This window comes from Pagrus pagrus, assembly GCF_965226575.1.
Source record: "Pagrus pagrus genome assembly, chromosome: 21".
NCBI classification, from domain to species: domain Eukaryota; kingdom Metazoa; phylum Chordata; class Actinopteri; order Spariformes; family Sparidae; genus Pagrus; species Pagrus pagrus.
The window spans coordinates 26,242,548-26,259,611 of record NC_140208.1 but is presented as its reverse complement, the minus strand read 5'-3'; the positions used below and the strand labels follow the sequence as shown (position 1 = coordinate 26,259,611).

Here is a 17,064-nt window from a genome sequence, read left to right as displayed (position 1 = left end):
TTGTGTTGCATTAGTGGTCCATTAAATGTCTCCTCTCTGCTGAGCATTACAGGTACTAATGCATGAAAATCTTCATCTCAGTAATTGATTTCTTCTGTCCATCTCCAGGTTTTATTCCAGTGTGCAGTCTGGGTGTGTGTCAGGTGGGGAGGATGAACTTTGGTAAAGACGTCAGCACTTTGAAGTTCTTCACCATCTGCGGCCTGCAGGAAGGCTATGAGCCATTCGCTGTCAACATGAACCGGGATGTCACAATGTGGCTCAGCAAGAGGCTGCCTCAGTTTGCACCTGTCCCCACCAACCACCAGCACATAGAGGTGAGGAAAGTGCCTGTAGTACACTCTCAGGACCATGTAGCTAGCACCTGTTAGAAACTGCATTTACTGTAGATTGTTGGAAGAGCTTTCAGTGACATGGGGCTGATGTGATTCTAACAGTCAAGACAGAACTAATGTTTTTTTTGTTCCCCCCCTTTTCAGGTGACAAGAATAGATGGCACAGTGGAGTCGTGTCCATGCCTAAGGGTCACCCAGAGGTCATTTGGTTCACAGAACAGTTACACTGACATCACCTTCTACAGACTGAGCATGCCCATAGAGTGTTCAGATTCCTTCTCCAGATCTACACCTGAGAGCCTCTTCTCACCAAAGAGGGTAACAGTACCACAACCATAAATATGCACTTAACACATACAGCGGGGAAAATAAGTATTGAACGTGTCAACATTTTTCTCAGTAAATATATTTCTGATGGGGCTATTGGCATGAAATTGTCCCAAGATGTCGGTAACAACCCAAGTAATCCACACATACAAAGAAATCAAAACATATATGTCCATAAATTAAGTTATGTGTAATAAAGTGGAATGACACAGGGAAAAAGTATTGAACACGCTTCACTGTCTGTTTCTATAGGAGCTGGAGGACTTTGAAACTGTGTCAGACTTTGAGGTCCTGATGAAGACTTCTCATGGACACAATGGTCCAAATGGACCTGAGAGAGACGAATTTAACAATCACAAAGATTATAACCAGGAGAAGCCCTCCAAGCTCAAGCAACGGTAAACCCTCCATTTCCTCATATGAATGGTGAAGTTTTTATGTTGTTATTAAATCTGTCATTTATATCCAACTTGTGCCTTCGACCCTTCTGTCATTGTGTCACTATTTCTAACCATTATAAACCATCTGCTCTACCAGGTTCATGTTAAAGAGAAACAAGCCGGACAACAGCTGTCCATCATCTGCTCGTCTGTCAGAGGAGGTGATGGCTGATGACAGAGAGGAATATGAATTCCTCACACAAGCCTCGACTGTAAGACAACACATCTAACATCAAATGAACAAAACACTCACTTGCAAAATACATTATTCTGATGACAAGTAGCTCCCTCAAGAGAGCACAAAATGGTTTTGAAGTGAATGAATTTTATTTTTATTTTTTTTATTATACAGCGAATTTATCCATTGTTTTCAATTGTCATTAAGTTCTCTGTTTTTGTAGCAAAGAATGTTTATCCACTGCACCTGACACAAATATTCAAGTGTTCTGACTTTCATCTATTGACTTCTTCATAACTGAAGACTTGTATTATGACTTCATAATACAAGTGTTGTGAAGCCCTTTGAGAAACTGACTGTGATAAAGCTCAGTGCAGTTAAACTTGACTTGTCTGCACCTCTTTCTGTGCAGCACTACTACTCAGTGCGGATCTTCCCTGGTCAGGAGCCAAGCAGTGTTTGGGTGGGCTGGGTAACCTCTGACTTCCATCAGCATGACCCAGGCTTCGAGCTGCACAATGTCCGAACTGTCACTGTCACCCTGGGAGACGAAAAGGGCAAAGTTCATGAGAGGTTAGTCAACTTGCAAACAAACCCATATCCTGGGGTTCTTTTTTATTCTTAAATTTGTATGATTTTATGTTGAGCAGGGATCATTCCAGCTAAGGACTTGATCATGTGTTTTCAGTTACATGGTTTGTCTGTGTGTTCTGCAGTATAAAGCGCAGTAACTGTTACATGGTGTGGGCTGGAGAAAGCAGCAGTCCTGGTCAGGGGAGGAACAACAATGGTTTAGAGATCGGCTGTCTGGTCGACACAACAAATGGACTGCTGACCTTCACATCAAATGGGAAAGAGCTCAGCACATACTACCAGGTAAATGTTAAATATGTTACAGGTTTTTGAAAGATCCTTTTCTGCCATTCCTGCCTCTGTCTTCTTCTCCCTTGTCAGCGTAGAATCTGTGGCACCTTTTATTTTACTTCCTACATCAAAGAGTGCCTCCTTCCTTCCTGCCTTGTTTTTATATTGTCAGCAGTTTAGCACCAGTGAAATAAAACCACATTCTACTATCTTTTAATACATCTTAAAGTCCGACTGAAACTAAACTGCATGCATTTGCATAACCAGTCAGAATGCAGCTTGCTCTCTACAGAGAAGTTCACGTAACCAATCAAATCATTTCATTTCAAGCTGTATTTGCATAACGCAGTGACATCATTGGCTGATAGTGACAACTTAATTAAAGTATTACACATACTGTGTAAAGTGTGTTAACAGGTCTTTGGGAGTACTACTGCATATATGAGAAAAGTAGTATAAAAGCCTTTTGTGGCTTCAGGGGAAGCTGCATATAATCTGATAAATTGCTCCAGGTTTAAAAAGGAAGAAGAATATGTGGAATAAAAATGGCGGTATCTCTGTTCCTGCTGTATCGTTTATCCTGCTGTTGAATCCACAATGAGTCCAACAGTGTTATAGGAGTGCAGTGGACTGCTTTTCAAAACCTGGTGCCTACATTACCCACAATGCAACTTAACCACTGAGTGACATCACTGGAGGCAATTTATCAAACTACATGTAGCTTCCTCTGGAGCCACAGAAGACTTCATACTACATTTTTTCAACATATGCAATAGTACTCCCCAACATCTGTAAACACACTTTAATGTTTAAAATTGGTGGATTTACTCTTTATGAATCTGACATTAGGCTGAGACTTGACAGAGAGACACAGACAACCCACATTAGCTTTCTAGCTACTGTGTCTTTCTTTTCTCCAAACATGAAAGCACTTTATTTACAACTTGTCTTGTTGAACATGTAACCAAACAAACATAAACAAGGAGAGAGTGTTCTAAAAGTGTAAGGCTAGGTAGCTAATTCTCTCATCAGCTGTAGCACATTGAATAGGTTCAAAACTTGGTGTCTAAACTGATCTGATCATGTGAAGGATAACTTTTATGGTCATTATTTTAGCACTGCAAACAAAACCCTGTCTGTTCTTGGCTTATAAGTTACTGTTACCAGAGCTGTCTCTCTATTTAGCCTCCAATTAATGAGGTACATAGATATACATCCACTCGTTAAACATTTTTAAACCTGATTTTTGACTGCAAAAAAGGTGTGACTAATTATGGTTGTTTTTTGTACCTAGCTAAGCACTCTGTCCTCTCCACAGGTGGAGCCCAGCACTAAGCTGTTCCCAGCAGTCTTTGCCAAGGCCACCAGCCCCAATGTCTTCCAGTTTGAACTGGGGCGTATTAAGGTGAGAGTGACACACATACAGCTTCATCATAAAAAAAACAACAACTGTGGTGTTGTTTTTGCTGTCTTCCTGAATTCCTACCAGGTATGGGAGGTTGATTCTGACCTCAGTGCTGAGGAGCACTGCATTTCCTGTTACTGCTTCATAATAACAGCCTTCTAGTGGAGGACAGAAGTTTAATTACCCGATTTGTTTGTTGAGACTTGATTTTAAACCCCCCTATTACAATTTCCTATTTAGGGTTTGTGACATCCTACTGGTCTGATGTCTGTTGATGACACTCTGTTCCAGAAGAGGGAGCTTGCAATCAATAAAATTAACAAAGAGAATGAGTGCAGGGGATCTGTCTTAAATCCTCTGACTACACTGAGCAAAATACTCAAAATTCAAAGTGAGCATTTTTGAAAACATTGGGGTAATACTTTTACGTCATGTCAGTTTGGGATGTCCACAGTGTCCTTGTTGGTCTGTCCAGCTTTGTCTGATGTGATGTTGTGTCATTGTTAACCTGTCTCCTGTCAGAATGTGATGCCTCTGTCAGCTGGTCTGTTCAAGAGTGAGAGGAAGAATCCAGTTCCTCAGTGTCCTCCACGGCTACATGTCCAGTTTCTCACTCCTGTTTTATGGAGTCGTGTTCCAAACCACTTCCTCAAGGTAACAACTCCTAACTATTTGTAGTAGGCTTGCATTAACTGGCTATTTCTGGGGGCTTTTTTATAGCTTTTTTTGGGTGACAACAGAGAAATGTATTGTGGTCCTGGAAATGTAGGGATGCAAGGGCTGACTGTAATAAAAAGAAATACAAAGATTGTACAGAGTGTTACAGTTTGATCAGCTTCTGTTTTAAATTCAGCCTAATTTTTTTTTCTTTTTCAGGTGTCAGCATCCAGAGTGAATGACAGACACGGCTGGCTGGTCCAGTGTAACAAACCTCTGCAGTTCATGTCTCTGCACATACCTGAGGAGAACAGGTGGAGTACCAATACACATGCGCGCGCGCACACACACACACACACACACCAATTTGTCCTCCTACTCTCTCATTTCTCATGCAGTATCTCTCTGTGTTGTCTAGGTCGGTGGATATCCTGGAGCTGTCAGAGCAGAAGGACCTATTAAAGTTTCACTACCATACCCTCAGATTGTACTCCGCAATCTGTGCTCTGGGAAACAATCGAGTGGCTCATGCCCTCTGCTCCCACGTAGACGAGTCACAACTCCTGCTGGCTATAGAGAATAAGTACATGCCAGGTAACATTTACATTGTATGAAGTAGAGGCCAGGCGATAGTGATAACCTTCAAAATGTACTTAAAGGATATGGTTGGAATTACTATGCGAATTTCTTTTTTTTTTCTTTTTCAGTCATTTTCTCAAAACAGCTGGCCATTGTGGGTTTAACAACCGTTACTCAAACAGAGGAAATGGTGATCATAGCTTTTGAAGCTTCTGTGGCTAATTGCCATCATTTGAGTTAGAGGAATTGGAGGTGAACCCATGGCCTTAGAAAAAAAATCTTGGACCTACATCAGTCTGGTTCAGGCTTGGGAGTAATTTCCAAATGCCTGAAGGTATCTCGCTCATCTGTGCAAAGAGTAGTATGCAATTATTAAAATGAAAATCTTGGTATCAAAATTTAGAATAATCAGGGATGGAACCTAACTAGGTACAATTTACCCATGTACTATACTTAAGTACCATTTTGAGGTACTTTACTTGAGTTCTTCTGTTTTCTGCTACTTTATAAATCCACCCCACTACATTTATATGCTAACTTTAGTAACTTTGGAGTTTCAGATTATTCAGTGTTGATGGACTATTATTTGTTATGTGTAACTAATCAGACAGTGTAGTGGGCGGGACATTGAGGGAGACCACAGAGTGGTGACAAATGATGAATATTTGTTATGTTTGGGGGTAAGACTAGGACAGGACCCAAGCGCAGACACATAGGAGGCAGTATAGGGGGGAAACAAAAGGCGAGCTTTTAATAAGCAAAGCTGAACTACAGACAATGGGGAATACATAAAACTAAAATGAGACCAGAAGACAAAAACCAAAGTAGCAACAAAAGACTAAATCAAAGTGCAAACAAAAACAAAGTACAAATCAAAAAAGAAACCAAAACTACAAACATACCAAACGGGAGACACGAGGAGTCACTGGCAGAGACACTGGGGAGGAAGCTCGTGGGGAACACAGGACATCACGGAGAAACACCGACAAACACAGAGGAAGACAGACCAAGACGGACACAGGCTAGGCTAACTCACGCTAAAGCGGATAAGGTCGGGAACATAGATATATATAATATATAAAGGCTAGATGTCTTACGGCGGAGTCTAGAACGTCATCACCATAGATATATATATAAAGGCTAGATGTCTTACGGCAGAGTCTAGAACGTCCTCACAGGTCGGCCATCTTGGTACAGGTTAGCTTTCTGGCTGGATCTGTGTAACCTGAGGTAAAATCAGTGATCTGCACAAAAGCTAATACTCTTATCTCGCTGAAACCTTGACGGATTTACAAACAGTTTGGTTTCTTACAAACGTCATTAACAGGGTTATAATTCTGGATGCTTGAACATGTTGAAATCGCATCTTTTCTCTTTGAGGAAATCATCACAGTTTTAGTTTGAAGGATCTTTAGCTCGTCTTCTGGGTTTATAATGGGTGTGTATTGCGTGAGCTAGAGTGTGTGACATCATCGCTAGAGTGGAGAGCAGCTGCAAAAACTTTAGAAAAAATTCTCTTCAGCTTGATTTAGGTCCCACATCTTTTATTTCACATAGACAATGTATACATAGAAATGTAGGAAATCTTGTTGGCTTTCAGATGATGGTCTTATTTCAGATGTAGGACTTAAACCTTTGGCTGTAGAAGCCCTCGAGCGACAAGCACTCCAGTAACTCCCCCATAAGCTGCAGTGTTAACTTTGAGCCTAAATTTCTGGAGTGGAGCAGACGGTACCGGTTTTGTCTCTCGCTCTGGCTCCCTCATTTTTCACTCTACAGAAATAAAAAAGACATCACAGATTCAGCAATGTCTCCTGTCACTGACTGTATACATATTTTGGCCATAACCATTACACTTTTGTCTAGACCTGCAGGTGTTTGGGAGGTGTTTTCTCATTCATCCTTATGGGGAATTTTTCAAATTTCATTTTACTACTACTTCAGCATACGTTCAGCTATAGAAACCGTTCAACTATCAACATGTTCAGCTTTTTAAGCTCTTTCAAGTTTTTCAAATATTAAGCTTTTTCAAAAATAATAGTAATATGGAAGCAAATGTGAAAATCCTCAAATCCTCTTCAAAACTCATCCACTTTCAACCTCTTCTTGTGTAAAAATATTTTCATTCAAAATTGGAAATATGGACTTGATGGTTATTCATCTCAAGGCCTCAATTATTCATAGGTATGCAGTGTCATAACTACATCTCTGTACAGGGTGGGGATTTCAACATGCAGCATTTCTTGATGTATAGCCTATTTGTAAAGGGAAATATTGTAGTCTACCTATTTTAGAACATTATTCTATTTTTTAGAACATAAAATAACTATTCATAAGTATTCAGTGTCATAACTACATCTTTGACGTTTAGAACAAACCAAACCGTTTGAAAATCAGTTGAAAATTGAGCAAGTTATGGTTATTTAAAAAGTACATATTTCATTACCAACACAATGTTATGGGTGAGCAAGCTACCTGTACCAAGATGGCCGACCTGTGCGGACGTTCGACTCCGTTGGCCAGCAACGTGGATGAGACATCTAGCCTTTATATATTTATCTATGGTCGGGAAGGCACGGAAACAGGAATGGGACATCAAAGGATGGGACACGAAGCTACGGAAGCGCATTGCATTCACTGGATAAAAAAAAAGTAGACCCCTTATCTCGTAATTACGAGATCAGGATCTCATAATTAAGAGAAAAGATCTCGTAATTATGAGATCAGGATCTCGTAATTACGAGAAAAGATCTCGTAATTATGAGATCAGGATCTCGTAATTATGAGAAAAGATCTCGTAATTATGAGATAGTGAAACACGGTTGTGGGTCAAGCCAGCCCACAACTAGAAACACTTGGTCAAGCCAGCCCACACGTTGTTTTGCGGTGCACGATGTAGCCTTTCAAAATAAAAGCCTGTTACACGTTCATATTTACTTTACATTAAGGTTAAAGTTTTTTATTACTCGACCGTTCCACTTCAGACTGATAGTACTCAACCTCAGGATGACACCCAGAAAAAATCAGGTCAATCTGATGTGGCATTTCAGAATAAAAGCCCTCTGAACTTTCATATTTCACTGTATTATATGTACATTAGGATTCATATTTCTTAAAAACTACCTGTTATTACTGGGCCGTTCCACTTCAGACTGGTAGTACTCGACCTCAGGATGACACCCATAAAAAATCAGGTCAATCTGATGTGGAATTTCAAAATTAAAGCCCTCTTAAATGTCATGCCACAATGACGCAATGTTTTCCACAAACATTTCCACAGACTAATTTTAATTCAGACTGGTAGTGGTCCACCCCAGAGACTCACTCATGTAATATCAGGAAGTTCTGATGTGGAATTTCAAAATTAAAGCCCTCTTAAATGTCAGATATTGTCAATATTTACAAATTCAGATGGATATTAAAAGGAAACTCCCTGTTTCCATAGACTAATTTCAATTCAGACTGATAGTGGTCCACCTCAGAGACTCACTCATATAATATAATTATATATTATATATTATAATTATATATTATATGATATTATATATTATATAATATAATTTTGAAGGTCCAAATCAGAACTTCCTGATATTACATGAGTGAGGCTCTGAGGTGGATCACTATCAGTCCGAACTGAAATTAGTCTGTGGAAACAGGGAGTATCCTCCTAATATCCATCTGAATTAAGAGAGAAATCTTAGAAATATTTGACATTTTAGAGGGCTTTTATTTTGAAAGGCTACATCAGATTGACGTGAGTATTTGTTACGTCCTGGGGTCGTTGTGGAAGCCTTTGAAACAAGTCTTTTCTCGCTATTAGTGTAATCACACTAATAAAACACACAGTATATGCACGCACCGCAAAACAACGTGTGGGCTGGCTTGACCAAGTGTTCCTAGTTGTGAGCTGGCTTGACCGCAGTGTTCACTATCTCATAATTACGAGATCTTTTCTCATAATTACGAGAAAAGATTTTTTTTTTTTTTTTTTATCTAGTGAATGCAATGCACTTCCGTACGAAGCAACACGGAGGGAAACGAAACGATCTGACAAAGACATGAGGGAGAAAAAAGGCTATTTACAGAGACACTAATGATGGGACGAAGTACAGGTCGAGTGAGCAGGGGCGCCGAAAAGGGGGGGTAAAGGACACAGATTCTAGGGGCCCATGATTGAGGGGGGCCCAGAGAGGCCCCTAATGATGATGAAATTATAATACAGAAAAAATAATGACACTAAGTTATTAAGTTATTAAGTTATTTTTCATGGGGCCCAAAATCCCTAGCGGCGCCCCTGGGAGTGAGGACGGACACGGACAGGTGAGGGGTTGTCTCAAGTTATAGTTTGTCATAATCAGCTTCTTCGTAGCCTAGATTTGTGTGTATATATACAGTCGTGAAAAAATTAGGACACCCTATGAAAGCCTGTGTGTTTTTTTTTTTTTTTTTTACATATTAGGATATATGGATATTTAATAAAAATGTTAACAATACTGAGAGATTCAAGTAATATAACTAAACAATTAAAACTGAAGAAAAGACTTTTCAAAACATTCTGTAAAATGTCGTTTTAAAAAAATGTAATTTCTGGTGAGGAATAAATTAGGACATCCCCACATTTATTCCCACTAAAAATGGCTAAAATCACACACAGGTCTATCACATCAGGTGCACATGATTAGAACATCGTTACTCATTTTGAAGGAGGCTTGCACTATTTAAACCTCAGACATTTAGTTTGGTGTGCTCCTGACTGTTGATGTGAGAGTAAACGAGCTGTCTGAGGCCTTCAGAAAGAAGATTGTAGCAGTTTATGAGTCTGGTAAGGGATTTAAAACGATCTCAAAAGAATTTGAAATCAGCCATTCCACTGTTCGGGAAATAGTCTACAAGTGGAGGACATTCAAAACAACTGCCAACATGCCCAGGTCTGGTCGTCCAAGCAAGTTCACCCCGAGAGCAGACCGCAAGATGCTAAAAGTAGTCACCAAAATCCCTAAAATGTCATCACGGGACCTACAGCAGGCTCTTGCTACTGTTGATGTGAAAGTGCATGCCTCTACAATCAGAAAGAGACTACACAAATTTAACTTTCATGGAAGGTGTGCAAGGAGGAAACCGTTGCTCTCTAAGAAAAAAATGAAGGCCAGACTGAAGTTTGCCAGAGAGAACTTAGACAAAGAGCAGGACTTCTGGAATAATGTTCTTTGGACAGATGAGTCTAAAATTGAATTATTTGGACACCAGAACAGATGTTTTACGTAAACCAAATACAGCATTCCAGGAAAAGAACCTCATACCAACTGTGAAGCATGGAAGTGGAAGTGTCATGGTTTGGGGATGCTTTGCTGCAGCAGGACCTGGCCAGCTCACCATCACAGAATCCACCATGAATTCTACCGTGTATCAGAGGGTACTTGAGGAACATGTGAGACCATCTGTAAAAAAATTAAAGCTGAAGCAGAACTGGACCCTGCAACATGACAATGACTCAAAGCATACCAGTAAATCCACCAGGGACTGGCTGAAAACTAAGAAATGGAGAGTCCTGGAATGGCAGAGTCAAAGCCCAGATCTTAATCCCATTGAGGTGCTGTGGGGTGACTTGAAACGGGCTGTACATATAAGAAACCCCTCAAACACCTCACAGCTGAAAGAATTCTGCGTTGAGGAGTGGGGCAAACTTTCCTCAGACCGATGTCAGAGACTGGTAGATGGCTACAAGAAGCGTCTCACTGAAGTTATTTCAGCCAAAAGGGGTAACACCAGCTATTAGGGGGTAGGGTGTCCTAACTTTTTCCTCAGAATACGCATTTTTGTAAAACAAGATTAATTTTGGTTGTTTACCTGCAATTAAATCACTTTCTTTTCCAGTGATGAATAAAAACAAGATAAGACATCAATATGTGGACATTTCTTAATAAAAAACTGAATATTTAATGAGGTGTCCTAATTTTTTCACGACTGTGTGTATATATATATATATATATATGTGTGTGTGTATATATACGTACACATAAATTTATCGAATTGCCAAATTTTGTCCTTTTTGTTCAAGGACATTAAGCTCTAACCTACTTTTGTACTGTTATACTATTTCTATTGTGAACATACAGGCATTGATTGATATATGAATTTTTCCTGTTATGATGTTTTAAAAAAATGGTTTTCATTCAGTGGCGTAGATGTGTTGGTCCAGGTGTGTTTGATGGGATTTTGAATGATGTCTGTCTGCGGTGTGGCCTGTTTGGTCCACACGAGTCCACAATCCTACTTAAGACAGCCTCCCCCACTGTCTTTTAAGATAACCTGATGAAGGTCTGAGTACCGAAACATTGTTGTCATTAAACTTGATTGTAAGTGAAGTGGACAGTGTGCTGGTGTTTTTTTCCCCTGATTTTGTCGGCTCTCAGTCTTCTCCTATGCACCTGTCGGTCTTAAGGTGTGCAAAAGCTGTACTCTGAGATACTGACCATCGCAAAGCCCTGACCTCAAACCAAACAAAACCACACCTGACTCAGTAACATGAATTTTGTCAGGAGGAATGGACAAAAACTTTGACAACTTTTTGTGAGAAGCTTGTGGAAGGCCACCTGAAATGTTAAATGTTTCAAGGTATTGCTACCAGATAATAAGTGTATGTAAATTTCTGACCTCAACTGTAAATGGTATGTTTAAGGGTTTATGTCGAATGTTAACAGCTTTTTTAATGTCTGTCTCTCACCCACAGGTTTGCTTCGTGCAGGCTACTATGACCTCCTCATCGACATCCACCTGAGCAGCTATGCCACGGCTCGCCTCATGATGAACAATGAGTACATTGTTCCCATGACAGGCGAAACCAAGAGTATCACCCTGTTTCCAGATGAGAAGAAGAAACACGGCCTACCAGGCATTGGCCTCAGCACTTCCCTGAGACCCAGAATGCACTTCTCATCCCCGAGTTTTGTCTGTGGGAGCGGACCGTCCTATCGTAATAACGGAAACAACAGTTCAGGATCAGGAGACTGTTTCCAGTACAGCCCTGAATTCCCCTTAGAAATACTGAAAATTAAAACCATCGAGATGCTAACAGAGGCTGTGCGGGAGGGAAGCATGCATGTACGGGATCCAATAGGAGGCAGCACTGAGTTTCTCTTCGTCCCCCTCATCAAGCTGTTCTACACCATGCTTATCATGGGAGTTTTCCAAAATGGAGATCTGAAGAACATCCTCAGACTGATTGAACCATCTGTGTTCTCTGAGAGACGAGAAGGGCAGGAGGACAAACATGTGTCACATGAGCTGGAGGTGGTGAAGGTGTTGGAGGCTGAAGGAAGAGGAGAGGATGGAGGGAGGACCATACCTAAAGAAGGACTGCTACAGATGAAGCTACCAGAGCCTGTAAAACTCCAGGTGACACTCACTAAACTCTCTTAGTTTGTTTTACTGTATCAGATCAGTGGTGTATTTGGCGTATATGTGGTGTGTCATTGATATCTGTCAGTGTTTTCTTTTGTTAGATGACAGTCAATACTGTGGAATTCATTTTAGTCCAACTTTTTTTTCCCGTCTTATTTAAAGATAACAAAGCTCTTTCTAAATTAACGGAAAACTCACTGTAGAATGGTATGTCATACAGACAACATTAAATAACAGTAAAAATAACCCAACTTCTGGTTCATCCTCAAACATCCACGCACCAGGACAATATGGGCGTTAAGATTTGAAGCAAATTAAATCAACGATTACCATGACCAAATAACAGTGCAAAAACAAAAGAGGAATCTCATAGTCTCATGTGCTAGATGACCCCCCCTAATACAGAGTGAAGAGCACAGCAAAGCTTCACTGAGTTCAGTCCAACGAAAAAAGAATGGAAAGTTTGTTTGTACAAAACACTGATGTGGTACCAAAACACCAGAGGACCAAGATTGGTTTTGTGTGTGTCATATGAAAACATTTCATCAACTTGATGAATGACAAAACAAGCTTTGTATTTCAGAGGTTGAACCATGTATGCAGCAGAGAGAGGTAAGTTAATTTAGCTGCAGACAAGCTGGTAAACATTATATGTGCTTCCTAAAGGGCCGTCCATACCAAGAACAATAACTATAACAATTACTATAAATATATTGTTTTAAAAAGGATTCCAATTGAAGTGGATGGCAGAGGTCTTACAGCAAGTATAAAATAGTGGTACATTATATAACTGACATCACTTTTAGAGTGAATTGTTGAATGATAGATGTTGATTTGTTGTGCTTCTGTCTGAATTTACAGGACCATCAATTAGCTTGATTTTGGGGACATTTTCTACAAAATAATGATGCTGGAGTGCATATAGTATTAGTTTCTAACTAATTTAACACTCATATAAGGTATATTAAGCTGCAAACTAACATAAAAAACACAAAAAATCGTTGTGGGGTCTGATGGGGTCTTTGAAGTTCGTTTTGTCTTTTATCATCTTTAATAATCACCAGGATAATTGATGTTGACTCATACATAATAATGAATAAAATGTGTCTTCAAAAGAAAAATAACTTGGGGCACCGATTAGCTCAGTTGGTAGAGTGGGTGTCCCATGTACAGAGGCTTTGTCCTTGCTGCAGCGGCCCTGAGTTCAAGACACGGCCTGGGGCCCTTTGCTGCGTGTCACTAACCCTCTCTCTCATCCTGTTTCCTGTCAACTCTCAAGCTGTACTGTCAATAAAACCGTATAAAGGCCAAAAAAAGAGAAGAAAACTCCTGTAACAGTGTTGGATTCTCCAAACTGCTCTAATCTTTGAAGAATTCCATAAAACCATTTTCCTTTGGTTTTTTTGCTGCTGTGTTTTTTCGTTTGTTTGTCTGTCTGCACAATGCACAGCAGAAGCAGGTCATCAATATCCATCACCCTGAGCTTACAACACAGCTGGAGGTGCAGCACGTGCTTGTTGCTATGGTTTACAGAACTTCATCGTACATTTGTGTGGATGCGCACATCGTTATTGTTATTGTTAATATATTTCTCTGCCATATCACTTCTAATTTTAAAAGAACCTCTCATCAATTCAATCAATTTTAGGCTGAAATTAACACTGCTCACAAATGTCTTTTATTATCGTCACATAAATATGTTGGAAGTTTTATGGTGAAAAATCAGCTAGATGTAAAAGTAGAACACATTTTTTAGAACGTAGAACACATGTTATTGTTGGTATAATGAAAGACTGCCCAGATGTTTTAAAATCCACAATCAGAACTAGAAGATAAGGATGATGCATTAAAGAGAGAAAATAGCCGCAACTATTGGAATAGCCGCAAGTGTATAGTTACAGATTCACATTTTTGGTTTTCTTTGCCTTAAGGTTTTAACAATTCCTAAGCAGTAAATTTGAATCTGCAAGGACATTGCACTGACAGTGACACAAAAGCTTCATGAGAGAAGGATGCACTGTGTAGTAAAACCTTATCACACTCTTTTTCTTATTTATGCCATTTGTTTATCATAATATCTCCTTGACGCAACATTATGTCTGATTGTATGTGTATTATCTTTGTGTGTGTGTGTCTGTGTAGATGTGCCATGTGCTGCAGTACCTGTGTGACTGCCAGGTGCGTCATCGTATCGAGGCAGTGGTGGCCTTCTCCGATGACTTTGTGGCCTGTCTCCAAGACAACCAGCGGTTCCGCTACAATGAGGTGATGCTGGCACTCAACATGTCTGCAGCCCTCACCGCCAAGAAGACCAAAGAGTTCAGATCCCCTCCACAGGAACAGGTAGGAAGACCACTGAAGAAGAAAGAGGCTAGGCTGGAGGACAGAGCAGTAAAAAAAAGAGGTTGTACTACTAGGAGTAGAGCAGACTGCAGAATAACAGTGTAGTGTAGAAAAACTGTAATCATACACTCTTCTATTCTGTACTGTCATCCCAATCATAAAACTATGGCCACATGTTGGATTTCTGTGATGTAATCCAAATGGTTGCTGTAGAAGTATATAATGAACAGGACTCATTACAGTCACACCCACATGTGTTTCTACAGATCAACATGCTGCTGAACTTTAAGGATGAGAAGCAGGAGTGTCCCTGTCCTGATTACATTCGAGAACAGCTGCTTGACTTCCATGAGGACCTGATGAGACACTGTGGTAAAGTACCATTCAGCTTCACCTTCACTAATATTCCACATATAGTATGCGTGGTGTACTGATTTCTCCATCCTGCCAGGTATAGAGTTGGATGAGGAAAGAGGCATAGATGGTGACAGTGACTTTACCATCCGAGGTCGACTCATGTCATTGGTGGAGAAAGTGGCTTACCTGAAGAAGAAGATGGCCAACCTACCAAAGGAGAAAAAAGACAGGCAACCCAGTAAGTCCTATACAACCAGTTAATTCACAGACAGGCCACCTGTCCAGAGACAATATCTGATATTGCCAGTTGTTGGGCTGATGGTGGCCAGTTGAAAAATTCTGATGTTTCGTGACCTGAACCATGGTCAAAATAAAGGAGAGAGGTTAGAAACATCATTAGATTGTGCTATTTTGGGGGGCCAGTTGCAGTGAAGTGAAAAATATACAACAAATTAGAATTGGAGGAGAAATAAGGTTTTCTGATTCTGGACACACAATTTCCAACACCCCCTAACTCTCTCTCTCTGTCCCTCTCCCTCTTTCTGTCTCTGCAGGTACGTTACAGCAGTTGATTTCTGATACGATGGTTCGCTGGGCACAGGAGTCAGTTATTGATGATCCAGAGCTGGTCAGAGCCATGTTTGTCCTGCTGCATCGCCAGTATGATGGCATTGGAGGACAGGTTGGTTTATGTGTGTTTCTTTTTAATAGAGATACCATACCATCAAAGAGCCTGTTTAGACTTTCACAATAGAATATAACAGATGTGGGGCACCTCAGTGGCCAAAGTGTTATGGTGTGCTTAATGCTAAATACTGTAGAAGCAGCCTTAGCTCATCTGTGGCTTATATACAGCCTCAAGGATGTTCATAGGAGCCTCCAACAGTTCGTACATTAGTTATTTGATGTAAAAAATGCAAGTATACAGAATCCTCGATATCTGTTTGCCAATTGCTATTTGCTCTGAAAACTGGTACAGTACTATGCAATATTTATCATAATAATTATTTAGTTTCGAAATACAGTTTACTTCACAAGAAAGTCCAATTATGTAAATTTAATAAGATTGCAATTCAAGACATTAATGAACCCCTACCCTAGCCAGACTCCGCTGCTGCCAGGAGATACAGAATTATCTGCTGCTGTACCAGCAGACTACAGGGGCCTCAGGCTGTGAGGCCTAAATTCATCCACCGGACTCAAACTGAAATAATTAGTTTGTAATTATTTTGATTCTGCCTTTATGGCTTTAGTGATAGGACAGGTGACAGGAAATGGGATGAGAGAGAGCAAAGGGCCAGAGGTCGCACTCAAGCCACCGCAGCAAGGACAAAGCCTCTGTACATGGGACACCTGCTCTACCAACTGAGCTTAGGGGCGCCCCTAGTTTTTAATTTTATGTTGTATTATTTATTCCTAAATTTTGAATTCTATATAATTCAATATAAATGATTACTGAATTCTCCTTGACTATGATTTTCTCTGTTACACTGTCTCTCAGACTACTCGGTGTGTTGATCAGTTTCACATTAATGTGAAACTCTCTAACAGTTAAAGAAGTTTTGGACCTTAGTAATACGTTTTCAGCATTATGAACCTGTCTCTGTCTGTCCAGGTGCGTGCTCTTCCTAAGACTTACACTATAAACTCAGTATCGATCGAGGACACCATCAACCTGTTAGCTGCTCTGGGTCAGATCAGATCTCTGCTGAGTGTCCGTATGGGACGAGAGGAGGAGAAACTAATGATCCGAGGGCTGGGGTGAGAACACACTCTTCTGTCAAGCTCCCTTGGTTGTCTTTGTTCTCTGTCTTGTTGTTGATTTGTTAGGGCACTGGGCAAATGGATAGACGTCTGTACTGACCAATCTGAAATTGACTTGATCTAAAACAATAATTGCAAAATGTAATAAATATGTTCAGGAATATTCCTTACATACTGTATGTACTGTATATTATACACATTGTATGTACTTCTCCTTTCTAAGAACCAGTAAACTGCAATGTAGTTTTTAACTTGTCCCTCATCCTCTGCAGTGATATAATGAACAACAAGGTCTTCTACCAGCACCCTAACTTGATGAGAGCTCTGGGGATGCATGAGACGGTCATGGAGGTCATGGTCAACGTGCTCAGTGGAGGAGACTCCAAGGTATGAAGTATGCAGAGCCAGTAAACG

At 40.2% G+C, this 17,064-nt stretch overlaps 1 protein-coding gene across 13 annotated transcripts in view; it reads left to right on the top strand.

The window, feature by feature from the left end:
• Nucleotides 1-17,064, top strand: part of ryr2a (ryanodine receptor 2a (cardiac)) — a 333,069-nt gene that overhangs the window by 183,487 nt on the left and 132,518 nt on the right. For 11 of the 13 annotated variants that reach the window (XM_084342544.1, XM_084342552.1, XM_084342554.1 and 8 more), the window contains 17 exons: nt 109-317; nt 480-653; nt 915-1,060; nt 1,200-1,314; nt 1,693-1,853; nt 1,997-2,156; nt 3,463-3,549; nt 4,072-4,203; nt 4,426-4,520; nt 4,625-4,800; nt 11,516-12,180; nt 14,329-14,529; nt 14,796-14,901; nt 14,981-15,124; nt 15,441-15,568; nt 16,502-16,647; nt 16,923-17,037. In XM_084342544.1, the coding sequence (XP_084198670.1) occupies nt 109-317; nt 480-653; nt 915-1,060; nt 1,200-1,314; nt 1,693-1,853; nt 1,997-2,156; nt 3,463-3,549; nt 4,072-4,203; nt 4,426-4,520; nt 4,625-4,800; nt 11,516-12,180; nt 14,329-14,529; nt 14,796-14,901; nt 14,981-15,124; nt 15,441-15,568; nt 16,502-16,647; nt 16,923-17,037 (2,960 nt within the window). The remainder of the gene's footprint in view (nt 1-108; nt 318-479; nt 654-914; nt 1,061-1,199; nt 1,315-1,692; nt 1,854-1,996; nt 2,157-3,462; nt 3,550-4,071; nt 4,204-4,425; nt 4,521-4,624; nt 4,801-11,515; nt 12,181-14,328; nt 14,530-14,795; nt 14,902-14,980; nt 15,125-15,440; nt 15,569-16,501; nt 16,648-16,922; nt 17,038-17,064) is intronic. The other 2 variants (XM_084342553.1, XM_084342549.1) reach the window with 1 other exon arrangement.